The sequence below is a fragment of the Copadichromis virginalis genome, linkage group LG7 (genome assembly GCF_057382275.1).
Source record: "Copadichromis virginalis isolate Kocher_CV1m ecotype Utaka linkage group LG7, C_Virginalis_male_GT1.1, whole genome shotgun sequence".
Taxonomy (NCBI): Eukaryota; Metazoa; Chordata; class Actinopteri; order Cichliformes; family Cichlidae; genus Copadichromis; species Copadichromis virginalis.
Window position 1 is genome coordinate 25214420 of NC_140624.1, and position 27085 is coordinate 25241504.

A 27085-nucleotide genomic window follows, 5' to 3' on the forward strand; every position below is an offset into this window, starting at 1 on the left:
AATACAGTGATGACCCAAAGCTCATGTCTGCTGATTGTGCATGTGTCTCCCCCTGTCTGGTATTACATGTAACAACAGTTGTGTGTTTTCCAGTTAATGAAGGAGTTCCCTCTCCTCAGTATGTTCAACATCCACGAAAACCTGCTGGAGTCGCTACTAGAGCTCCAGAACTACGCCGACGTCCAGGCCGTTCTGGCCAAGTATGACGGTGAGCGACACTCAGCCACCTGTGAGCAGCTCAGTAACTGTACTAACAAAGCTGTATTTAGTTACTTGAAGGTAGCCGAGTACAGACGCCACATTCCCTGTCGAGTGTTTGTTGTTCCTCAAGCAGCCCGAGTTATTTTAACAACTAAAATGCCAGAGCGGGGCCATTTCTGACCACATATCTTATACAGCAGGGCCGAATCCATACAGGCGAAAATGTAATTATTATTTGCAAGTAAAAATTGCATCTGTTAAGATGTATTCTGTAAAGCAGGTGTTACACCATCTACAGGCATTTGGCCAGGTGTTGTTTATAAGATCATTTTTCTGCCTTCGTTAGAGCACAGACGCACACAGGAAGTATGCATGGGGTTATCTGAGGATGCCCAGCATGTTCTGAAACTACATTTTTACTCCTGTTTATAGATATTTATATGACACAACTGGAAAAAGAGAGCAAATCACACTTAGAGAAAGTTTAAGATATGATAACAAAACACAGGTGAAACCCAAACTCATTAAGTTCATTCACAACCCCCTGTGGGCATCTGCAGTATTCTTAAATACAGGCCTCCCCTCGAACTGTTACCTGTAATTCCAAACTTTTACCACATTCATTAAACTCCACCCTGTCCTTTCTGTCTCTGTCTGTCTTTTTGTCTCCTCCACAGATATTAGCTTACCTAAATCTGCAACAATATGCTACACAGCAGCCTTGCTCAAAGCCAGGGCGGTATCGGACAAGTGAGTATTGCTTTTCATCACATACAGTTCTTCAGGGATCTGACATTCCTGTACTGCTATTTAGTTTAAGATAGGGTTGAAAATGGCTCCAGGGAGGTGCTCAGTATCAATGAGAGAATAGCGATGATGTAGAAAGAGTGAGACACCCCAAGGTTTGAGCGCTGTTACTGTGACAAGTGAGTTTTCTGCCTGATTGTTCAGGGTGTAGCATGTATAATAAATGCTGCAGCTGCTTAAATTTAGTTTGTTTTTAACACTTCGTAAAATGTTGGTTCTTGCTTGTTACTATATCTATTCATGAGAGGTATGGATCAAAGTAACCTCATGATGTAGAATCACGACCGTCTGCGTGCACGTGCAGGTTCTCTCCAGAGGCCGCATCCAGGAGAGGGCTGAGCACAGCAGAGATGAACGCAGTAGAAGCCATCCACAGAGCGGTCGAGTTCAATCCTCATGTCCCCAAAGTGAGTTGAGATTACCACACACACACTTGCACGCAGATTGTTTGTGTTAAACAGAGATGTGTCGATAAGAAAGATGTAAATATGCCAGCTCATAGCAGAACTGCTCATTTACACGTGTAGCCCCTGTGTGAGTCACACAAAACAACATTCAGCATAAAAAACGAAAGAACCAAATTCAAGCAATACATAATGAGAAGTTAAGCTTGGTGGGATGAATCTTAAAGTGGGATATGTTGAGCATATCTTCTCTTCCAGGATTGACTTCCTTTACTGACAGTTTGTCCAAATGTAGTTCACCTATGAGGCACTTCTGGTGGGTGCTGTGATCTCTTTGCTACTGCCAGTGCTTTAATTTATACATTCACTTAAAAGAGGTGGACCAAGTCCATGTAAAACGTTGTTCCTTGTGTTATGTTATAACTGGGGGAAAAAATAAATAAATGTGCATGTAAAGTGATCCCAGGTCATAAATGAGGATCCAGTGCTGTAAACACACAGCAAACACAAGCTAGTAGCAACCCCCGTCTCAGAATGATGTTGGAGCAGGAAGTATGCTGGCCCCAGTCAAACAGCTTGGTGTTCACACTTGGTGCATTGAATTGTAATAATGTAACTGTGTCATGCTTTGTTGTGGGCTGAATGTGAGTATTGAACTTTATTCATGGATATGCTGAGATACTTTTAATTCATTTCCTTTCTCATTCAGATGTCTTCTTTGTTCTCTCTCTCCTTGTCTTCCTTTGTTCCTCTCTCCTCCTGCTCCTTGTTCCCATCAGTACCTGCTTGAGATGAAGAGTCTGATTCTTCCTCCAGAACACATTCTGAAAAGAGGCGACAGCGAGGCCATTGCCTACGCCTTCTTCCACCTACAGCACTGGAAAAGGGTGGAGGGGGCACTCAACCTTCTGCACTGCACCTGGGAGGGCAGTAAGTACATGCTAACACACAAATACTGTAAACTGACAGTATTAAAATTTTAGTGGTGATTATTTCTGAACACGAATGATTCTGGAGCTCGTTGTTAATTATTAATTGTTCGTGTTTTTGTGTGTTTGTAGCTTTCAGAATGATCCCATATCCTCTGGAGAAGGGTCACCTGTTCTATCCTTACCCCATCTGTACAGAGACGGCAGACAGAGAGCTGCTACCCAGTAAGAGACGCTCTGACATGCACGCGCACACTGTGCAATGCAGTCAGGGCAAAAAATGTTATATTATATATATTTTTTAGGGAACTTGTTGTAAATTTCTGTGTTTAAATCCCTTTAATTAATTTTGGGAGTTTGTAAACTTTGAAGAAAAAAATGCTTCATGTCAAACATCTGTGCTGAAAAAGCTGTTTTGTTTTTTTAAAGTTACACTTTAATTTGAGAATTTGGCTCACAGAGTGTGTGTGTGTGTGTGTGTGTGTGTGTGTGTGTGTGGGAGGTTGATTGTGAGTGTTGTCTTGATGTCTGCCCAGAAGCTTGTCTGTCTTCACTCACAAACCCTTCATTGATTGAGCTGGCCTACAGCCACGAGAAGCAGCACAGTGGTCTGTCTGTGTCTCTGAAAAGACATGCATGTTTATTTCAGCTAATTAAAATTGAACATAAATAAGAAATTAAATTGTGAATCAATGTGCCAAACATGACAGCATGCTATGTGTTAGACTTTGTGAGATGTTTGACCTTGTTAAACTTCCTCAACAGAAAAGGTTGCCTTCGTTGTTTTTCTTTAGAATACCTGCCCTCAAATTTGCCATCTTGTTGATAGTTACCCAGTAAAAGCCAGAAAGATGAACTTTGCTTTTAGAAAAAATGATTTGGTTGAGAACATCATGGAGAGTTGTGATACCGATTGTAATGTGATGGGAGGACTGTAAGTCTGACTGGTACATGCCCATACTGTCTGCTCCTTTTAAGGGTTCGTAACCACATGTGCACATTTGATATAGCTACATTTCATTTTTAGTGTCAGGGCTGCCACGTCTTGGATAAAGTTGAAGCGTAGGACACTTAATGAGCTCCTTTGAAACTTAAAATAAGCAGCGTTTGGTAGCTTAGTCATGAAGCATCTAGTGCTGAGAACTGACGCGATCCTCGAAGATGCTGGTGGATGTCTACCACAAGAGAGTGTTACTGTTGATTTTGAAAATAAACAAATCAGCCCCCAGTGAAGGTTGTGTTGAGGAGTAAGAGATGTAAATGTCGTACTCTGAACTAATATTGTGTTTCTGTGTGTCCGTCCTGCGTGGAAGCAGTGTTTCACGAGGTGTCGGTCTACCCGAAGAAGGAGCTGCCCTTCTTCATCCTCTTCACAGCTGGTCTCTGCTCCTTCACTGCCATGCTGGCTCTGCTCACACACCAGTTCCCTGAACTTATGGGAGTGTTTGCTAAAGCTGTAAGTGTATACACACACACACACACACACACACACACACACACACACACACACACACACACACACACACACAGGGGGAAAAAATGAGGAGAAAACTTGAATTTCACAGATAATGTCCAGATTACTGTCCTTCTCTGTGGAGAGTCTTCAGAGAATAACTCGGTGACCTTTGACCTTTTCTCCATAGCTTTATTTTCATTAAAAAAACAAATTACCGGGTGAAATAACATACTGGATGACTTCTGACCTTTTTGCTTGTGCTACCCTCAGCGGCTGCATTCTTTTTGACAGTGAGTTAGACGTGCAGGCTTTTATCACAGATAGAAACATAGAAAGAATCTGTTGAAGTCACACAGTTCAATGGTTAAATGGGTGTCGTGGACCAATGGGGTAAGGACTGTACTGGCTAGAGGAGACAATAAATCCCATGACTGTGTAGTGCTTGGTAGCTTAAGCTAGGACATTATAGCACAATTTATTAGTAGATTATATGAAACTTTAATATGATGTGCAAAATAATAAAAATAAACGTCGTGGACTACACCCTGTGGTTCCTGTTTGGACTCATCCTTGGGTGCTACAGGTATCACAGTGACAGGAAGGGGCAGCAATGGCTGTCAGCCTGCAGCAAAACAGAGTAGAAATCTGAAAGATGTAAAGGTCATGGAGTAAACAAACAGTTTCTGTGCACACAGGCAGTTTGTGTTTTAGCTGTGAGTGAAAAGAGAGCGCTTCAAACCACACTGGAAAAGGTAGCATGACAAATGACTCTTACAGGCTTTTAAACACATGTGGTTTGTAACACACTTCTGGTGTCAGCTCTTGCATGTCCATCAGAGGAAACATGCTTCAGCTCCACCAACAGCTATACATGTGATAACTTCACCATGCTCACATATTATGTGTTATTTGCACATGCTCCTAAAAACAATGTGCATTTTACTGTTCTCTTGGATCTATTTTTAATCACAAACGTGGGAGAATTACTCACAGTTTTGAGCTCTCCTCCACAAGTGTTGTCTTGCAACTAGTTTCAAACACACTGCCAGCAGTTGCCCCATCCATCCATCCATCCAGCTGGAGGAAATGGCCAGGGTGAGGAAGTTCCTCCTGAATGACTCAACTTCTCACCCAACCTCTACAGCTAAACACAGCTACCCTTCAGAGAAAACTCATTTCTGTTATTTCAGTCATTATTCAGAGCTTGTGAGCAACGGTCAGGGCAGAGACATCGATTGACCGGTGAATCGTCAGCTTCGCTTTTAGACAGAGCTCATTCCACCCATGGATTGAGGTGATCCCTGCTACTGTATATCGAGCCAGTATCTCTCAACCTCACCAGACTCCACCAGGGAGGTGAAGTTCAGTGTCCTAGTAGCCAGCCTTAGCACCCTGGAATCAGACTTACTCTGCCCCTCATCTGATTCACATGCTCACCTCATCGGTCTCTTTTATGTGAAAGTATCAACAGGATCCAACTGATAGAAACACCTATAGTAGCCAAACATCTTCCCCCATGTACTTTTTTTCAATTGTTGTTGTTCTGGAGCAACCTTCACACATCCATCTTTTATATGAGCAGCCAGTGGAGGGCGCTGCCCACCCTCTGCCTCCTCCTTTAAGCCTGCAGCTCTGTGCTGCTCCCCTGGAATGTGGGTGAGGTCATCTCTCCACCCTGATGTGACACTATCAGCAGATACCATCTACCTGCTGAGAGGTAGATCATTGCAAGGAACACATTGCATGTATTTATCAGTGAGTCTGAAACCAGGAATAATTACATACCTGCTTATGTTAGTTTAAATCATTTATTGAAATCATAAATAAAAAAGTATTTTAAAACGTATGCTGCTCAAACACTAAGACATACCAGATCACAGTAATGCTAATCACAGATGCTGGTGGTTACTGCAGACTTGATGTTTTATGGGGAACCTTGAATGGACAGATGAGGCCTTTCTAACAGTTTTTGGAATGTTTTCCGACTAAAGTTGACTCCAGAAAAACTTAACAGGTGGCTTCCAAGGAGAATACATAGCTACTGGCTACGTTTACTTTTTGATCTCATAGATCGATATTTAAATTCCACATTTGTTCAATGATTCATTTTAATATCTGAATAGATGAAATGATCAGTACATCAACTTGCTTGGGTAAATAAGTCGGGTTCCCACTGTGACTGAATGTAAAAGCAGCACAAGAGCTGCTAAACGTATAAGTCACCAGTGATTCCCTAGACCAATAAAACTTCATGCTAACATGGTGTCTTGGACAGGTCTCTCCCTGCCGCCCACACTGTTCAAACACTACTACACACATTTACTTTGAAGTGCTCTTTGAAGCTAAAATGGAGATGTGAGATCTGATGTGTGAAGCAATCCTCAAACCACCAGCTGCCCAGCTCACACATGCAGGTGGAGTCTCTTTCTGCCCCCCCCCCCGCCCAAAAAAAAAAAAACCCTCTTCGTGACCTTTATCTGACATCTAAGACAGTAGGAACTTCCGTGAGCTGCTCAGGTGGAGCCCCTATCACCCCTCACCTCCTCCTTGCTAGTTGTTGTCAGACTGCCAATCTGAGAATGAGGCCTGAATTGCACTGATGGAGGATTCATGCTGCAGAAGTGGAAAGTTTATTTGTTCTCACAGCTGAAAATAAAGGAAAATCCCCCAAACCTTCAGATAATTCAGACACACGGTTATGCAGCCTTTTTCTTATTTGTCAAAGTTTGACCTGCCATCGACAGCTGCTGACCTTTCCCGTCTTTATCAAATGTGGTCCATATTTTAGAAAATTACCTCCATGTTTTGCTCAGCTTGTACTGAAACCCCCAGTTGAAACCAGGAAGTCATCAAGAAAGTGTTTGTTGATGTCACAATTTAAGGGAGTGCCCCCTGCTGACTGTTAGACAGTACTGCAACATTGAGAAGCAGTGTTCATCTTTTATGTACAGGTGATATACACAGCCACCACCCTATCCTGCCGGCTTAGGCACTCTTTAAAATGTTTTTTGTTTTTTAAATGTCAGTTCAAAGTTTATATTAACCATCCAGATAAATAGCACATTGTCTACAAACCAAATATTAATATAAATTAATTTGGGAGTCTTGCTATCAGTTGTCCATTTATAAACAGCAGTCAGGGAGACATGTTATCAGATAGTATGAACCTGACTCCATCTACACACCACAGCTCTGTGAGGGATGCAGCACCTATGTAAAATTGCTTTTATTAGATAACAAAAAAAGCGCTTAAAGTGGTGGCTCGATACACTGCTGCGTGTCTCCGATACAGTTTTGTTCCATCTGGTAGAATTGGATGCAGTCAGTTCCTGTGGCCACATTGCAGCCAGAATGCAGCGTGGTGTATTTCAGGGAAAAGATGCTGGCTGCCCTGTTAACATTCTGTTTGTGTGACTGTATTTGTCTCTCTTTGTAGTTCCTCAGCACACTGTTTGCTCCTCTGAACTTTATCATGGAGAAGGTGGAAAGCATCCTGCCATCCAGCCTCTGGCACCAGCTCACCCGCATCTGACCCCGACCGACAGAAGGGCCGACCGGACCAGGAATCAGACCCAGGACCAGCACCAAGAACAGACCTCTATCTGGACAGAAACAGCTGAACTGAAATCCAGAACACTGCAGTGGACTAGACTGACGCGCCTCTGTGCCAAGTTCAAACCAAACCGAGAGCAGATGGGAATCCGAGGAGAGGCGCGAAACAAAAATGCTAAACAACACCCAAAATTGGTTTTGACTTTATTTGATATGTTTGCATTTCTTTGGGTTATCAGTCATTTAAAGCTGTTCTTTTGTTGTACAAAAAGAGATGATCAATTGCCATCATTAAAAAGGTGAAAAGGAAAAAAAATACAATAAAGGACTTTTTGTGTATTGCTGCAAAAATGCAGTGTTTTTACTGGCTGTCCCACATACTGTGAAATCAGCTGACCTTGATACCAGCACCACCAGATACAACCGGCTGGGTTTTGTTTCTCTGCAGGATCCATCACATATTTGGAGCGTTCATTCTCAAACTAAAAGCTCACTCCACAGTGGAAAAGTTGTTCCTGCAACTGCTGAAGCTCCACGTCAGCTTATTGCAAGTCCATCGTCATCGAGTTTGATGGTAAAATGCTCAACTAAACAGCATTAGAAGACACATTCACAGCCTGGTACAACAAACAGTTTTATTTCTCTATAGTTTATAAAAGTTGTGGGATACATTTGAACAGCGAAGCTTAAGCTGTTGTGCAAGCCTGCTTCCATTTGCAGTCCACTCACTGTTGGTGACTGTTGGAGCGTTTTGATGGAATTATCAGACAGTTGTTGTGGCTTTCAGTGTGGTGTAAAAAGTTTGTGTTGCAGGTATTGTGAAGTGATATGTTTAATAGTAACTGCTTGCTAACCAAGCTTGCATGTGCTGTCTGACTTAGACATCCCAGATATAGCTCTGAATACAAGTCAACAACTCAGGTCCTTTCCCACTAACCCAGTGCCCAGTCCTGAACTGGTTCTGCATATTTGCACCATTCAAGGATTTGCTGGTCCCTTAGGGTTGGTGACGTCATTAGTTATGCAGATTGTCTCCACTGCGATTTCCTTCCCACAGAAACGACCTAAGCAATGCTCAAGCATGTCTGGATGTGTACCAGCTTCCACAAGGTGCCAAAGCAATGCATCTTAATGATGAACTGTGACTCAGACCTCATCACCAGGGTGTATTAATCTAGCTAAACAAGCTGCTTGAGAAGTTTGTCCAGTTAACAGAACACTAGTCAGAGAAATCAGAATCTATTCATGTGTTTTTGTTCATGAGACTCTTTAAATCTGGACACAGTGTAAGTTTAAACCATTTATTCTGTAGAGTTCAGTTGTAAGGCTTATATTTTAATCTTACACAGCTGATGTGCAATTTACAGACAGGACATGTATTACATCTAATGAAGCAACTGGTGAGAACAGCTGCTAGTTTGCTTTACTTGTATTCCTCAGTGTATAATGACTGCTCAGGCCGCCGCCTCTCCTGTTTGTCACTGATGATGTTTGATTTCACAGAGTCCTGCTTGAATATTGCTCCTTAATCTAATATTGGTAGCAGGCACAATAACAGTGAAATGTAAACAGAGGTCCTAGTTATTAACACATTTCTAAGAAACAATGACAAAATGCGCATTTTAACTACAAGAAAAAGCATTTCTGATTATTTTTTTCTAGTTCTAGATATTTTAACTGTTTTCAAGCATTTATTTAACAAGATGTTGACTACAATACCCCTTAGACTATCTTAATGATCAGTTACTTATAGTGATTTTCCAGAACAAGGCTGATGTGCAGAGCTGTAACACAGAGGGATAAAGCTGATGAATTATATCTCAAAGCAATGGGAAAGAGTTGTTAAAGCTAAGTTATGAAGAGAGGTAATGATGAGTGAGCAGCATTCTGCTGAGAGAGCGCACTACAAATATGTTTGCTTTGAGAGTGTTGACAGAAGTATAGAGGTCGAAGGGAGTAGCACTGCGTCTTTGTGGACCTAGAGAAGGATATAAGGGCCCAAGAGAGGCACTGTGGTACTGCACGAGGAGTGTCAGAGGATTATGTGAAGCTGGTGAAGGACGTAGGAGGACTGTAAGAGTGCCAGATAGGTTCAAGGTCAGGGATTGACTGAACCCTTTCTTGTTTGCAGTGATGATGGAGAGGTTGACAGATGGCACTGATCTGTAGTGAAAGTAGGGAACAGGTGGAGGTATGCGCTGGAGAGAAGAGGGATGAAAGTCAGTAGACAGAATCCAAGTGTGTGGAAGAAAAGGGAACTGGTAGAGCAGTGAAGCTGCTTTAAATAGCCTGCAAAGCAATAGAGTGCAAAAGAAGAGAGTGCAGGCAGGGTGGAGATAAGTGTTGGGTGATTTGTAACACAGGGATACAAATCACCCAGGCTTACAAGGAGGTAGTGAGACCTACTACGATGCAGTTTGGAGATGGTGGGACTAACAAGAAAGGAGGTAAAACTGAATGAGGTTGAGTTGAAATATTTTCCATTGTGAATGACCAGGATGAACAGGATTAAACGATTATATCAGAGGGTTGAGCATTTTGGAGACAAAGTTAGAGAGGCAGGGTTGAGATGGTTTGGACATGGGCAGAGGAGAGATGGTGGATATACTGGATGAAGAATGTTGACTATGGAGCACAGAGAAGATTCATGGATGTAGTGAAGGAGGATATGGTTGCAGAAGAGAATGATAGAGTTAGGGTGAGATGATGCTGATCTTCTGTTAGGACTTCTAAAGGGAGCACCCAAAAGAAAATGATCATTCAAACAGAATCCCTGTAGATACTTAAAAATATAAGGTCATAAATGTAAAACTTTCCTCATAAATACAGTAAGATGCTATGTCTGTTATCAACATTATGGTTTACTTCTAGCCTTTTTAAAAGACTTGGAGAAGATGGCACTAATGTAGGACATCAGTGAAATTGCTGTAGGTCCTGCCCGCATTAATTTTGCACTGTTTCTGAGTCAAATGACAGTGTCCACTCATTTTCCAGCTGCTGTTTTCTACTAAGTAAGGAGATTTAATGATGGAGAGAGAAAACAGCTGAAGGACCATGTTCTGTGCATATGGTGGTACCTCTGGAGCAGAAAGCCTCTAATGAGCAGACAGAAAGCGAGAGAGAAGCTTGTGATACGCTATGTTGAATGAGACTGGCGTGACAACAGCTTACACTGAAAGCACGCAGGGGAAAAGAACGCTGGTCGTACTTTATGTTGTAAATGGTTTGCTGACAAGTGTAAGGTGCCACGAGAACAAATCTAAACAACAAGCTGATAAACTGTGTGGAGAGCTGCTATGTGTTAAACTAGAGGTGTTGAAGGCTTCACAGGAGCAGACCAAAAACCTCCATGCATGTTGATTCAACAAAACTATAAAAGATATTACACATAATTTAAGTTATATTTCAGTATATACTTGGTCAGTCCTTGGGGCCTGTTTAAGCAACAGTTCATCTCCAAACCATCACAACTGGAGCCAGCAGATCAAATGCTAGCCTGTTAGTCTCAATAGTATTTTTTTGTGTTGGTTCAGCAGGAATCTGAAGCATGATTTGACTGATACATTCTCAAAGTAACAGCTACAGACATTCAGCAGTCAGGCTTTAAATGTCTCTGAGTCTGGAAGTTCTTTCCACGTAGCATCCAAAAGAAGAAAAAGATGTGAATTTTTTTGGTGAGGAAAAGAAAAAAGTGTCTGAAAACCTAACAGACCTTCAGAGGGCTCGGAACTAAAGGCAGACTCGAGATTATCAGTTAGATTGTCGTAACAAGACATCAGGTAGAGCTGAGGAGGAACGGGGGGGACTCTGGATGCCCAATATGAGGCGTCAGTCAAGTTTAGTGGTGGCGAGGTCACGTCTGGCCCTTACAGGTGTGCACGTCGACCTGCTGGTGGCAGTCACGGCAGTGGACTGCACAGCACCACTGGAACTTGCACTCGCACTTGGTTGTGCGGCTGATGCGAGACGTGTCGTAGCCACGGCCACAGCACATCACTTCGCAGCCATCTACACCTCGGGATGTCCGGTTGCAGACCCGCCCACCTGTCCCCATCGACCCTGGAGAGAGAGCAAATGAGACGCGGTCAGTGAGAATAAATTTAGCACAGTATGACTATTAATTTAAAATTAGTTTTTGATCTGTGGGACCCACCCTAATGGTGAGAACACAAGTTATTAACAGTGGAAAATCAAAACCTAGACAATGTATCAAAGGAACATAAACACTGAACACTAGTTTAGTAGAGAGTGCAAACACTTTGTCTTCCAAGCTAACGTGTTAGAGGTAGGAAAAAGTATTGGGGTCAAATTGTGATGGGTAGACGACTGGGTCACAACATCTCCAAAACTGCGGCTCTGGTGGGGTGTTCCTGGTCTGCAGTGGTCAGTATCTACCAAAACTGGTCCAAGGAAGGAACTTTGGCAAACTAGAGAAAGGGTGATGGGCTGCCGGTCTGATGATTCAGGTTTTTCTCTTGCATCATGTGAATGGCCGGGTCCATATGCGTCACTTACCTGGGAAACACTTGCTACCAGGATGCACTATGGGAAGAAGGCAAGCTTGTGGCGGCAGTGTGACGCTCTGGGCTATGTTCTGCTGTAAAACCTTGGGTCCTCCCATCCATGTGGGTCTTACACCACCTGCCTAAGCATGGTTGCAGATGATGGTATCCCCCCCCTAATGGCTGTGACTTCTTTCAGCAGGATAATGCATCCTCGGTCATTTAACAGTGTTTCAGGAGCACAACAATGAGTATGAGGTGTTGACATAGCCTCCAAATTTCTCAGATCTCATCTGTCTCATCCGGACACCCAAGTCTGATACATCGAGGCCCCACCTGGCAAGAGCGGAGTCCACGCCTCGACGGACAGGACGTTCTGACAGCATGCGTAGTGTGTGCATGTCACTCTGTCTGTAAACACGATAGCTAAAAAAGTTTTAAATTAATTCTGACAACTCTGATACTTTTTAGGGGAGGTAGACTGGGGACATGTTAACAATACTTCCACCAAAGTCTTCAAGGTGAACTCAATGATTTATTGGTAGAAAACTGACAAAAAGCTGTAGAAACTATGATTCTTACAAGTGTGCTGTGTCAACGTATAGAAAGAATGGCATAAAGATTTAAAATGTCACATTTGACCTCTGACCTCACTTCTATATTACACATCAGCCTTTCTTTCAAGTTGACCACAAAATGTGATCTTATAAGTCAAGAGAAAGACAAGGAGCTGCTCCCGAGCGCTGAAACTAAAAACATGGACATAATCAAAATTATAATCATTAGATGTAAACTTTATTCTGCTTTATCGCTACATAGTGTAAAATGCCAAGTTTAAGTCTACTTCGTAATTAAAGGTTCTTAAAAAAATGAGGAAAAGTCTGTATTTACCTTGAAAAGTGTTTTTCTCACCAGTATATTAATCTATCATACTACAGTAGAAGGATCTGCCTTTCTGATCACTTCCTACTGCAGTTTTTCCACTGAATGACATTTATACTCACTAAAAGCAAAAACATGTTTCAGTAGTTTCCTTCCAAAAGGAGATTTACTGATGGAACAGTTTAACACCTACACTGCCTGTGATTTCTAGTTTAAGAAGTGACAACCCTGCTGGGAAATAACTGGGACGTCCTAAAGGAATAAAGGAAAAGTGTTCATGAAGGTAATGGTACTGATGCTTAAAAAATGGACTATAGCATCGTGGAATGTGACTTGGCAGCAGTTGAGCCACAATTTGGCCAATTAGAACGGTTCTATTAGTTTTTAGAAGCCAATAGGAGCAGAGTATAATGCCAGTACGGTGAAGATGAGATTGGGGGGGGGGATAAGTAAGATGAACGAAAGTGAGATGAGAGATTGATGATAGGAGCCATCAGCCTGCACTCCCACACTTCATCAGCTGTTCATTTTACAGGAGACATCCATCGCCCACACACACACACACACAGATACTGTACACACTCACTTTCTCCTGAATCCCAACTCCGGTTACCCACACACACACTTTACGTCGCCACAAACACAGTTAGCGTACCCGAGCTTTGTATGCAGAAGGAATAGCTGGAGCTCAATTTATGATGAAGCTGTGTAGGCCTGCAGATTCGACTCAAAACCATCCACAGGAGTTTTTAGAGGGACTTTTATTTAGCCGTTTCAGCAGCTTTGATCCACTGATGTTAAACATGAGCAACAGGAGTGTTTTCAGTCTGCTTTGGATGATCAAGCCCAACAGAATCTCACACGTTTCTATCTAACCGCTGTGAGCAGAGCGTTTGGGTTATAGTGTCTAGATCTCCAGATAACTTCTCTTTGATAGCAGCACAACAAACACAGATGCGCCGGGTGTGGGAAAGGATCATCCCTATGATTTCAGCCAAAATAAAACACATGGGAATGGACGCTTTTGTGACACAATCTGCGCTGAAGTCATACTCTTTCACGGTTTTTGATTTCATGCTCAGCAGACGTCCAGGAAGCCTTCAGAGCGCTAAATTGTAACAAGGTTCTCACGGCCTGGCTTTTATAAAATATCGACTTTTTAATGAGTCATCACAGAGCTGGTAATGCTATTCAAAATATCCAAATAACATCATTTAGGATTTGCGGAGTTCGGGAGTATTGAGTATTGTATTGAGAGAAAGACTTCATCTCTCTTTTTGACTGAGATATTTATGTTTCTGTGTAACAATATTGTTTTTTGCCTTTCTTCCCCCCAAACTTTACCAAGAAGAAGCTGCATCCATATATCTGTCAGATATGTGCAGTTTACAACTCTTCTCTACAATTCTGTTCAATATCTTGTTGCATAATTACACACATTAGTGAAAGTGCAATCAGCCTTTCCTTCTGAATTCTCATTCACATCTTTTCTTCATTTTATGAGTTGAACGACTGTCATTCAGGAGAGACTGAGTGAAGCTGCTGCTCCTCAGCGTCGAAGCATCGAAAGGAGCCCGATGAGGTTGTTTAGCCATCTGACCACGATGCCTCCCAGATGCCTCTTAGTTGAGTCGTCTTGGACACGTAGGTCATTCCATGGAAAATCACTGCCTGCCCCCCACCTGTCCCCCCCTTTGAATAAACTAAAAGGGATGGAGACAGCACAAAAGACACACTACTTGAGAATATTAAAAAAATCAAAAAAGCTGGAAAAAATCAAGTGGAAAAAGTACCAAATTTCAACCCAGCCCTATGCAGGTTGACAGAGGTCTACAGGACAGAGGCTAAAATATTGTGTGACTTCTTCAAATGTGTCGATTATTCTAATTATTAGCAGAATGAAGAGCATATTCTGAGAGAGTCATGAATGAATCTTTTCAGATTTGACTGATTTTATATGGAATGAGCCATGTCCTGGCAGGAGCTGAACCTGGGGATATTAGATATCTTGGACTGGTTATTTATACACATGCACCTGATGGATCATATTACAGTAGAAAAGACTGTTATAACAATAAGCTATGTGCTGAAAGAGGTCACAGCCATTAGGGGATGTGCACCTTTGCATGGCAGTAACATCGTCCTGAGGACCCTCGTCTGCCAGAGTGACAACAAACTGATGACTAAGTCCTTGAAGAACATGGTGCTCATATATTTGCTAGTTCAAACAGCTTGCATTTAAGTCTTTATTTACTTTACTTTTTTGTTTTTGAAATTGTTTATGTTTGATCCATTTACTGGTGGTTTTAAAAAAAAAAAAGATCGTTTCCACAATCTAGATTTTGTTGATGTGAGGCTTGAGAAAAAGCTTTTTATGATCAAAGTAGTTCTGGTGTAACCGATAACGCTGCAGTCGTTCGTTGCTTTTAATCTCACAGCCTTTTCACTTCAACATCTTGATAAAGCTGCTGTGAAACATCTGAACTTTAGTGCTGTTGAGCTGCAGATGTTCAGCCAGCAGAGGACTGCTGCTCTGCTGGGCAGGTGTGACTGTTACTGTCTGACTGTAAAGCACAAGTGTTACTGAAAAAGAATGCATGTGTGTGTTCTGCTGACTTCTCCTGTATAAATAAAGGTTTAGAAAAAATTGGCTTCAAGTACCATCTCAAACATTGTTCTGGAATTTGCTCGTGTTTACATTCTGCTTCGCTCTGCGTGTACGCTCCTTCTGCACCATTCCCTCGCCAGGTAATATGTCTGGACATGACCCGAAGCCCTCCCCTCTCTGGCAGCGTGCCCGCCCGTCATCCAAAGTATGCAGCACTGCTAGGGGTGACATCACGGCCAGAGTCTTCCTCACAGCCCTCGATCGCCCTGCGTCTGCTTATTGAATTAAGATGAGGGGGCGCCGAGAGATGAGTTTAGCACCTGAGCCTCAGGGCTGAGGGAAATTGATTTCACACTTTAAAGAGGCACAGAGGGGCCGTCTCGCTATCTCTGTGGGCCCCGAGCCTGTTTGTGGTTTGTGTGTGAGAACAGATTTAGTCTGTTTCTTTCCATGAGTGAAGGCGAGTTTGCATGTCTTTCAGAGCGCGTGCACGTGTGTGTGTCTGTGTGTGTGTGTGTTGGGAGAAAGGCTGATTACTTTTCATGGTTGTGCAACCAAAAAGAGGGAGCAGGTGACTCTACATACAGTACATGTTATGATTGAGAGCGAGTTTGTAAGTCTGTGGTTGTCTCATGGGAGTTGGTCTTTAAAGAAGGCGTATGTTACGCTCTCATGAGAGGCCCACTGTGTGTGTGTGTGTGTGTGTGTGTGTGTGTGTGTGTGTGTGTGTGTGTGTGTGTGTAACCTCACCCTGCTTACATGTACACATCCCATAAAACTTCCATGTCTGCTGTAATGCCTCAACTTGTTCCCAAAAGCAGGGCATAAGACCTCCAGGGGGCTTTAGACAAAGCAGGATTAGGTGCTTAGTGCAGTAACTTCAGATTTAAACCTGAGTTTTCAGTGTCAGGAAAGTGGTTCATGCCTTGTTTGAGTACCCTGCCACTGTAACTTTTACTACAGATCTAATAAGAGTATCTTATATTTGAGAGAAGATATCAACATGTTCAAAACCACTGACCCATCAATTCTCTGGAAAACAGAATCACCATTCCTAGAAGATCCTGTGCACAGTCAGAGGATCTACAGTTCTACAGACCATCTAAGGTTTTTGTGTGTTTCACATAAGCATCAATAGGAAATCTAATCTTCTGAAGAACAACTTCATAGTTTTCATTTTTTACTTCTTGTGAACAAAAACTATCACAGCCTAGCCGAGGGTGAGTTTGATCTGTTAGAGAGAGGCAGACATAAATCAGGAGCTGAAAGCCAAAACAAAAGCATCACTGAGATACGAAACTCAGTTACCTTGTACTATTAACAGCTGTGAAGCCAAAACTGAACTTAAAACTTGATAGACTGCACAGCTGTTAATGAGCTGCAGTTATTATTGTGTTGTATGCTACTGGAGAGAAATTAACCGCACATGTGCCATGTTCTCTGAATTCCCACCAGCCAAAAACTGTGCGATCCGACAGCAGTTTCTGAATGATTTTCAGTGATAACAGGTTCATATAAAGTACTGACAGAATGCAATAATAATTTATTCATAACATTTTGTGCATGTATGTATTTAAATAAGATGTTTGTCACATCCATCCACTTGCATTTGTTTTATTCTCTAAATCTGCTGCACCTGCTTTTGTTTGCTGTGGTAAAACTCATTATTCTTTATTTTCAGTTATTTAAGAGAGACGATCATGTGATGTACAGCAGTTTAATTATTTCTCTGAGGGCGGAAATTATATTTTATGATAAAAGTTCATTTTTCTTAGTATATGCTGTCAATTATAGTTCTTTGGAATCTGCAAAAATCTGTAATGGCAGATCCCATTAGTCAGAAATAATAATGGAATAGGTATGTCACTGTGCTAAAGCATCACAAAACTGTTTTTATTACTATTGTTTTATTTTTCTAGGTTGGGTGGTTTCATGTGAATTGAGTGAAAATCTTAAAAAGCTTAAAACTTTCAAAAATACCACTGGGCTGAAATACAGCACACAGATGTACTGAGCTGTTTTACAATAATCACTACAGCACGGCTGGACATTTGTGTAACACCAATTTGTCCACCAATAGTGGAGAGATTCAGCCGCCCAAGTTAACAAAAACACTCTCGTATTTACAGCGGCAGCAAAGGCCAAGCTTTCTGAGGAAATGGATAAAACAACAGCACTCATTCAAAAACAGTGCCACATGGTGGTGAAAGTTACAGCTAACATCAGTCACTAACAGACAGCAAAAAAACCAAAACAAATAACACAACAAAAATAACAGAAAAAAAAACTTTCACGATTTAGTGAGATTAAAAAATTATGTTTTTGCTCATGAGAATATTCACTGCTCCTACCTCCCAGGAAGTCTCTCACTTCTAAATTTCTCAATGAATGATTAAATTGTAAAAAAGAAAGAAATTATGTCTGGGTGGAGTGTTTCGGCACACACACACACACACACACACACACACACACACACACACACACACACACACACACCACTAAAATGTGTGTGTTTGGTGCTCTGCCACTGAAATCTCTCCCATTTTGCAGGCCAATCATGCCCTCAGGTGTGTGTGTGTGTGTGTGTGTGTGTGTGTGTGTGTGTGTGTGTGTGTGTGCGCGTGCGTGTGTTTCTCCAGCACTGGTGATTTATAATGATGTGTAGTCCTCTAAGATTTCAGCCTACAGAAGTGTGTAATGGGTCTTAAACTGGCTGACACCCGATCGCCACGGATCATCTGCCGCCTGTCAGGCATTCACCTCCACCTCAAGACACTCTCTCATGGCCTTTATCTTCATTCTCTCATAAGCTTTTCAAACGCAAACATTTTCTTTCTCACGCTTGCTCTGCTGTTGTAGCTTTACATTGCCCTCACACGAACACGCTTATGACACACACACCCAGAGCCACCGTAGTTGCTGAAACACAACTACATTTTATGTCATCTAAAGTTAAAGATCAGTTTTCAGTGTGGATGCTTCTTCAAATCTGAACGGCAAAGGAAAAAACATTTTTTGCTTCCTTGAAGTTTTGAGAAACAGGACAGCAAAATAACATTTTTGCACTTTGAAACATTCACTAACAGCCTCGGTGGCTGAAAAATATTCCTAAACTGCAAAAAACAGAAGATCCTCTGAATCTGGCTCCAAAAGTAATCCGTGCTCATAGACTCGCCGTGTTAAAATGACCAACAGAAATAAACATGTTTACAGCCCGTTTGTGCCTTTGGAGCACTAACACGGTGAAGAGGCTCATTCTGGAGTATTTGTAATGGAATTATCTGACAAATAATAAGGTCTGCCGTGCGGTGCAGCCCACCCAAGAAATCTGTTTTCAGTTGTAGCAAGTTACACTACAATTATGGAAAACTGCTAGTCTGTTACTACTAATTAGAGTTAGCGGTTAACATGGCAGTAGCCAAAAACCTAACACTGAAGCAGATTTCGAAACCAATGGTTGACATCCCAGTGACTGCTTGACACAGACAGCGGGTCTATGAAACACGTGATGCTTAACAGTCCTCGGCTGTATATTGTGTATGAAAGACTCAAAGTGTGTTTTTGTCAGTACATGTATGGTACTGCTGACATGGCAAGAAGTTGCCTGCCAAAAGAAGAGTGCTTTTTCACACTCACCAGTGTGGACTGTTTAGACTTGGCAGTGTGAGTAATGCATGTTTCACGCATTCTGAAAGCTGGAATTGCCAGCTTTCAAATTTCTAACTTCCAACTGGATCAAATGCACCATTCGATCCAGTGTGATCAGTGTGATGGTGTGAACAGTGGTCCACTGGGACTACAGGTGCGGGTGGAGGTGGGTTTGTTAGGTGTGCGTGCTTTGGTCCCAGAAAAGTCATGGGAAAAAACCCCAAAACAAAACAAAAAAAACCCACTTTAACACGTTCTGGTACACAATGGTGACAGTAAAAGTAGAAGATGGACACGTTTGAGATGCCAGCAAAGTGGAAGTGTTTTAGAGATGCAGTTCAATCAGCTTCTTGAAATCAAGCATATGAAAATCTGTTCACACCACCTCCTCTTTTAAGGATACCAACCAGCTGTGCTGTTCAAGTGATGCACTTAAGTTCCAGAGTATTTACTCTGGTTTATTAAATTGAGTAAATTAGAGCATTTAGGCTTGTTTGACCAGATTACAAATCAACATTTTTCAGCATGTAATTTGGAAGTGATTAAACAAACCTCTAAATGGTCTGAACTGGATGTTTATGTGTCTTTGACAGGTACGTTTTCCACTCACTGCTTACTGGGATCCAACAGATCCAAATGGTAAAGGTCAGTGTTTACCTGACTCGTGGTCCCGTATGCAGTAGTCTGGTGAGTCCTCCAAGTAGACGAGGTCATTCTTGCTGGGACGTTTGAAGTGTGTGTGAGCGGCCGTAAAGCCTGTGCCATACTGATTCACTGCAACCTGCACGGCACCGTTGTACCTTTTCCGTAGATGGTCACCTGTGCGGCGGAAGTCAGCCATGGCCAACCAGCAGGTCCTGATGCTGCATGACCCACTGACACCATGACATTTACACTCCAGTGTCATGAAGCGCTTCACAGCCTGGGGAGCACAACAGTAAACAGATTTAGTAGAACTGGTGAGTGAATGGTACTAATTTAAGATTTTAAAGCCCAAGATACAAATGTAATGATGTTATGTAGATCTAAAAACAGTCAAATTCATTTTCAGCGTTTTATCAATGTGTTTCTATTTCTGAGATTCTTAAAATGTTGGATGAAAATGTAAAAGTTATGTAATTTTAGTGTCTCCGGCAAAACTGAAGGACTTTAAAGTCAGTTATCCATTCAGTGCTTCCTCACCTTCCTGCCAGCTCTGTTGTTGTGCAGGTTCATGAGTGCACGGGCATCCCTCTCCTTCCTCTCCTTGGCATCCACGAAGGCTTGGCTGAAGCGTATGGCATGCTCCACATGGTCACTACAGCCTCCCCAGTTGAAGGAGCCTTTGGCATCCTGTGATGAGCCCTTCTTGGTGGGATCACAGGAGCAAGAATCCAACTCACCTTGGCTGCAGGCTTGGGCCAGTGTGTAAACCACTCCAGCTGAGGAGATAGCGTAGACAAAGGCCACCTCACGGCTACCTTCACAGAGAGAATTATTTTTTTATTATGCAAAAAAAAAAAGTTTAATTACTCAGTTTTTACCCAAATACCGGTAAACAGGAGCCAAAAACCTTGTTGATTTCAGCTATTTGTGGGAGTCTCTCATTTGTCAGTTAACACTAGTGCTGGTAAACTAGCTAGTTTAGCAAGGTACAGCTGTAATTCACTGTAATAGCAAATAAGACGCCAATATTGGCTAGTGGAAAAACAGGCTTACTGTAAAATAAAATTTACTGATTGGTGAAAATGAAATTGTCCTTAGTTTCCTTTAATATAATCAAATGCTCAGCACAAACAAGTAAACACCTGTCAAAGATGAGTAATACTAGAAATGCCCTTTATTCTCAATACAATTTGAAGAGTTGAGTTTATTTTAAAAATTTCTCTGCATATCTTTAATTAAATTTCCTTTTTTTGCACTGGGCTGTAAATATTTTTACTCTTTAAATCTCAGAATTTTCATATTACAGTCTGTGGGGAATCCTCAGACTGCATTTTTGACACTTCTGCATCAGCTTTATTTTTTTATTTTTTAGCCCCTAAAACGATTGACATTTACACATCTGCCACAAATGCATTCAGTAACATCATTTATAATTGAGAATTGTTATTTTTCCCCATTGTTGAGAGTGGATCAGTCAGCCGCCTACTGCATATACGGTACGATATATACACCCGTGTCTGTTGCTGTCTGCTATAGGCTTTTATTCAAAGCATGAAAAAAATACGTCATCTCCAAGATGGATAAACAGCTAACATTTACCAGCAGTGCCCTGATAAGGAGCTCTTATCTCCTTCTGCATGTATCTGATGAAAGATCCGAGCAGGATCAAAGGCTCAGGTGGGGAAAGGGTGTGTGTTGCATCTAACCCCTGCCAAGGACTTGTAACACACATGGTAAATGGCCTGTATTTGTATAGCGCTTTACTTAGTCCCTAAGGACCCCAAAGTGCTTTACACTACATCCACCCATTCACACACACATTCACACACTGGTGATGGCAAGCTACAGTGTAGCCACAGCCACCCTGGGGCGCACTGACAGAGGCGAGGCTGCCGGACACTGGCGCCACCGGGCCCTCTGACCACTACCAGTAGACAATGGGTGAAGTGTCTTGCCCAGTGTCTTGTTTAGAACTGCAACTACTGATCACATCCATAAGCTTAAGTTTCCTAAATGTTAAGAGGTCAACCCTGATGCTTTTACCTCAAAGTCAAAAGAAACACTTTTCACCTGCTGAATTAAATGCAGGATGATCTCAGCATCACAGCTGAGAGGAACACCTGCAGACAGAAATCAGGGCCAAACTAAATATATGAAAGCCTATTTTTACAAGAACAAGCCACTTAAAATGTATAATCATTTAGAGCCATCAGTGTGCACTTCAAATAAATATTTAAAAACAGCCTTCAAGCTCCATCTAAGATAGTACATTTCTGCTACGTAAGAGAAATAAATATAGGAAACAGCATTCAGGTACACAGCTGTTAAAATAAAGACAATTTATTTCCCCCCCTATTAAAAAATGTAATGTAAAGAAGCAAACTTGATGTTTTCATCTGATAAATTACATTTTTAAAAAAGCATTCTTGACATTGTTTCAAGCTCCTTTTCTGCCTGTGTGGGTTAACAACACAATGTTAGATATGTTATCATATTTTATATTATATCATTGATGGCAATGAATTAATTCATTCACTTATGAAAATTCTAATTAATTTAACCTATAAGGGATTCCTCTAAATACGTTAAATGTGTTAAAACAAAGTCAGTAAGACTAATGAAACTCAAGTATCACAGTAGCACTAGAAAAAAAGAAGAAGCTCCCAGCTCTGCCAAGCACACACAGTGATATCAGTATGTGGGTGTCTGGGTCCAGCAGATAAGTTGAGCGTGCCTAACAAAGTTAATAAGGAGGACGCTGAGAGAACACGACAACAGGGAGGGAGAGCTCCTGTGTAATTGTTTGAAATTAGCCTACTGACACTGACAAGAAGGCGCTTCAGACGGGGCCTCAGTGTGCCATGATAATGCTGTGTGACATGGCCGGCGCCTGGCTGGGAGGTCCAAATACCACATGGCTGATTAGAGGCCCAGACATAAAACTAAGTCGTAGGATCCGCATCACAGGTTAAATCTCGGGGCATGGGAGAGGAACATCAGGTCGCCAGGTCCTGATGATCCTCCACAGGCAATATATTTAAAAAAAAACAAGAAAGAAGATGTTTCAGCTTGCCCTCGTTGGAGGTACAGACTGATTTTAGCTGCTGAGATTTGCCATCACATGACAAATTGGACGGGACGCTTTTGTTCAGACTCCAATCTGTAACAAACAGTGACAGGCAGCTTACTGATACTCACCGCTTGGTTTCCGACGCTGTTCACACTTTATTGCTTTGGAAGAGTCATTTGTAATACTCCCCACACCCACCACTCTCACCAGAAATACATGAAGAGGAAAAACTGCCTGTGTCCTCTCTGGATTTCTGAAACTCTCAATAAATCAAGTGTCTTCTCCAGCAAATCACCAGAGAGGATAAACAGTGCTAATAAACTGAAGTAGCTCTTGAAAGTGGTGGGATTACTTCTATTTCAAAAAAGTCTAAAATTTCTGCAGTTTGTCATTTGAACGAGCTGAGCGGAGAGTAATTAGCTCTGCTCAGACAGCAGCCCAAGGGAATCGAAGGGACACCAAAACACTGTGATGACACCAAATCAGTCATGAAGTCACTGACTCTACAGACACTGAAATCTGCATAACACTGTAACAAGTTAATTAGTTATTACTGATTAATCTTGTATACTAAATAAATAAATAAAAAAACCACACACCTAACAATTAAAATTCCAATCAAATGAGATAAAAGCTGGAGTTTCTCTCTCATCAGTTACTGGGTGACATTTTTGTTGAATAAATTATTTGAATTATTATATCAGAATTATTACGGATACATTTCTCCAGCCATGGCAAATTGTTTTAGTAGGACATTTGTCCACCGGCCTTAAACAAAATACTGAGTAACACGATAGCAACCCAACACAAGAAAATGAGGGAGAAACCAGTTGGCTGCAGTGACGTGAGAAATGCACGATTGTAAAGTGAGACGAGGTGTGGAATGCAATCCACCTCTGTCGACAAAAAGGAGCATGTCTGCAGAGCAACTATCAGTTTTCCAGAAATCTTCTGAGTGGCAGTAAATCTGCCCGACACTCTAAAAACTTTTGTTTGTGCAGATTTGTCACTTTAATTTAAAGACATATGTCAAACATGTTTTCGATGTAACACACGATCATGCAGCGGTTCATCTTCAGGGAGTGCCAGCAGACCTGGTAATGTAAGCCTGCATGTGCTATAGCAGGCACTCTGCTTCAGTGTTCTTACCTATGCAGCGATTACGGGAAAGACAGCCCGTCAGACTGATACTTTATAAAAACTCTCTGTACCCTCTTCACTGTATCTTATAATGATTAATATAAGGATGAGCATATATATATATATATATATATATATATATATATATATATATATATATATATATATATATATAGTAAGAAGATAATCATATTTTTAAAAAGAAGAAATAATTATTCAAAAAAATCACATCTGTGACCAACATTATGCTTTTATCCACATTGGATAAACTATTTAGTTCACAGCTTTATTTAACTTTCACCTGATGGATTCAGTAGCACAAAGAGAAATAGACAAGACTTTTTTTTAAAGTGGGTCCAAACAGACTAAACTGTGAGTTTATTTTTAATTTCTCAGCCGTCTAATCAACATGTAACCTTCATTTTCATGGCAGAACCCCTGGACCTTCTTTGAACTTTATATCGAAACTTTTTTTTTAAAATGTAAATGTTACTTTTTTCATGTTAAGGTAGAATGAAGGTCCTACTGTATTTTGGCTTTAACACTCCTGAAACTCACTGCGTAGCAGCAGACGTCCAAAGAGATTGTGGTCCCTGGCTGTGGTGTTGCAGTTCCAGCGGTGGTTGCGGAACTGGTACTGGCACTCTGAGATCCAGTCCTTCATCCCAGCCCCGATGGCCTGCATCACTTTGGGGTACTGGCGGCACAGCTGGCGCTGCTTATTCACCAGTCCAGGGATGTTGTCGCACATCACCTGGGAGCCCAGGGTGCCCATGTACCTGTAGAGTGGGAGGGTAAATGTCAAGACAGATGAGTACTTGCAGGGATGTTTCTGGATCACTTTAGTAAAGGATAAAATCGAATAATTTTGTATGTAACCCAACGTGTGTAAAGGCAGCTGTGGATATATTAAAGCTTTGTAAGGTAATTGAAGACCTTTACTTTATATTAATGCATAAAATAAGAATGCTAGAGGGTGTATTCTTCAGAGGTATCTGTTGGAATCACTCCTAACAAGTCCACACTCCCTTTTACCTGCAGAACAAGATGATGAAAGACTGATGGGCTGCACTGAAGATTAAAGACACAAAGCAGCAGCAACAAAAAAGGAATTATCTCTCCAAATACCATCTCAGTATCACAGGGTACGAAGTAAGGAATTTGGAAACAGGAGCTTTGCAAATATTAATTAGAGATTCAAGAGAAGGATAGCAAATAAAGAGAAATTAAATTATATCAAATGACTTCAGCCTGGAAACTAATCTGTCCAAATATTCAACAAGCTGCAAAAATAATTATGCAAGCCATGGGGGGAATTTAGTCACTCACTGTGGGAACATTTTTGTTAAGATAAAAGGGTGCATATGGAACTGTTTTTTTAAACCAATAATTTACCGATGACAGAATAAGACAACACATTTGAAAGATTATTATAATAGCACATAACCCACGTGCACAAAGTCTTACACTAGCGTTCATTTAAACAAATATGTAAATGTTAAATAATAATAATACTTACCACCAGGACGCATCGATCTCAGCTGTGAGCCAGCAGATTGCTACAGATAAATAAAAACATATTCCGCTTGGCAATAAGTGCATATTAACCAAACTCTGTTTCTTTATGGGTCTGGACGGAGCATTTCCACAGATGACAGGAAAAAATTAATAAAACAGAAGCTGAAAGTTGAATCGCCGAGTTAAACTCGCTTTAAAAATGTATTACAAGACAGTCGGAGGACAGACGGTTTGCTCGTAAAAGTCATGGCTGGCTGGGATTCTGCACAGTGGCAAAGCGCTTCTGAAGAAAAGGTTAAGAGCGACTGTCTTAATAGTCCAGAGCAGATTCTCAGGGGAGATACGCGGATGCTGTGCTATCAGGTTCAGATTGCTTTACACAAGGAGTGGGCAGAGTCCCGTCTCAGGAATGAGGTGAAGAAACGAGATGTCTGAGAGTATCTGTTCAGGCTGGTTTGACATCAGACGGGTTTGGCCCGTGTCCAGACCGGAGCTCCGCACCTCTGAGATGTGGTCCAAGTTGATGGGCTCTTCATTCAAATCGCACCGATGAGACGCGCGCAGAGAAGGAGCTAGCTGTGGGAGGATTCACACTCCACGCTTAACCAATGTCAGACACCACAGGAAAAATGCCCAAACCCGCTTAGATTCAAAATCGGGGGACAGGATGATGAATGGAGTTGATGTGCCAGTCCAAAAAAAACAGGCTACAAAAAAACCCCCAAAAAACCTTTTACGCACAAAAGATAAACATTATGATTTTTAAATGTTTTTCTCACAGGACTCCGTAGAGCTCAACAGAGAAAAACTCTGGCATATGGTGTAGCGGTGTAATTGATAAGCATAAAGACCCTTTAAGAAAATAAATCAAACTAGTGTTTTGTTTATGTTGAGCGCCCATTGCCATAGCCATATCCCACACAGGTGAATAATATCTCAGATTCCTCACGCATGACGCACTGCTATTTTTACAGCCTCATACAAACTATCACTCTAATAACTCAGGAATGATGGCTTAAAAAAGGAGGAAAAAACTGGGCACCGATTCTCCCAGAGCAGCACCTAAAGGTGATGTGTCCATTTCAATTGGATTATCCATGTCAGTCTTTTTGATGTGTCCCGGTGAAGTCTGTACCACTGTCACACAGCGTTTCCTCCATCTTTGATCTAGCCCGGGGTGTATCTGGAGGTCTGGAGACTTTGACCAGATGAGATTAATGGGCAAATTGGATTGTTCCCATGATCCCCGTGGAAGAAACCCATAAAACAACAAGAAGATTTAGAGCGTTCTCACTGCTCTCATCAGGACTTTGAACACAACTTTATTTTTGCAGCAGCGGTAGTTGTAATAAGCCTGTGATATAAATCCAATTTTATGGGAGTAATTTGTTCACTTCCTTACCAAATCGCATTAAGGTCACAGTTTCATTGCATGTTTTACGGACAGAAAGGTATTTTTGATAATACTTGCGCACAATAAAGTTTGTGAACACTGAAAAGGAAATGGCACAAAATCAGACAATAAGGACTTTGAAGAGTTTGTGATTTTTAAACGTATCAGCTGGACATTTGAAAATATTCAACCAGCAAAAGCTAAATCTGGTCATTAACATCACAGGAATCCACTTGAATCATTTTTGAAATACAGATTGGATTTCTTTCTGCGATTTAGGGAGAAAACTGATATCACTTTCACACCTATGGTTTGTTTGCCAGACTCAGT

General features: G+C 41.6%; 2 protein-coding genes across 8 annotated transcripts in view; one reads left to right on the forward strand and one right to left on the reverse strand.

Moving 5' to 3' along the window:
• The window catches only part of LOC146705096 (suppressor of tumorigenicity 7 protein homolog), a 61695-nt gene extending 54007 nt beyond the window's left edge, over positions 1-7688 (forward strand). For 4 of the 7 annotated variants that reach the window (XM_085462664.1, XM_085462668.1, XM_085462670.1 and 1 more), the window contains 7 exons: positions 79-208; positions 879-951; positions 1313-1415; positions 2192-2342; positions 2474-2566; positions 3655-3797; positions 7234-7688. In XM_085462664.1, the coding sequence (XP_085318790.1) occupies positions 79-208; positions 879-951; positions 1313-1415; positions 2192-2342; positions 2474-2566; positions 3655-3797; positions 7234-7329 (789 nt within the window). In that variant the 3' untranslated portion in view covers positions 7330-7688. The remainder of the gene's footprint in view (positions 1-78; positions 209-878; positions 952-1312; positions 1416-2191; positions 2343-2473; positions 2567-3654; positions 3798-7233) is intronic. The other 3 variants (XM_085462665.1, XM_085462666.1, XM_085462667.1) reach the window with 3 other exon arrangements.
• A 96-nt stretch (positions 7689-7784) lies between these two features.
• wnt2 (wingless-type MMTV integration site family member 2) lies at positions 7785-25548 on the reverse strand. Its single transcript, XM_085462671.1, has 5 exons — positions 25364-25548; positions 24403-24623; positions 20172-20449; positions 19647-19911; positions 7785-11408 (listed from the first exon to the last, which is right to left on the reverse strand). Exons 1-5 carry the CDS (start codon positions 25444-25446, stop codon positions 11203-11205), a joined length of 1053 nt encoding a protein of 350 aa, XP_085318797.1. The 5' UTR covers positions 25447-25548; the 3' UTR covers positions 7785-11202.
• Between the last annotated feature and the right edge of the window lie 1537 nt (positions 25549-27085).

Excerpts from the sequence above, each read along its gene's own strand:
- wnt2 (XM_085462671.1), bottom strand. The coding sequence starts at position 25,446 with ATGCACTTATTGCCAAGCGGAATATGTTTTTATTTATCTGTAGCAATC. Across the intron at positions 24,624-25,363 it reads GAGATCGATGCGTCCTGGTG|GTACATGGGCACCCTGGGCT; the intron begins GTAAGTATTATT and ends CCCACTCTACAG. Across the intron at positions 20,450-24,402 it reads TGGACGTCTGCTGCTACGCA|GTAGCCGTGAGGTGGCCTTT; the intron begins GTGAGTTTCAGG and ends CTCTCTGTGAAG.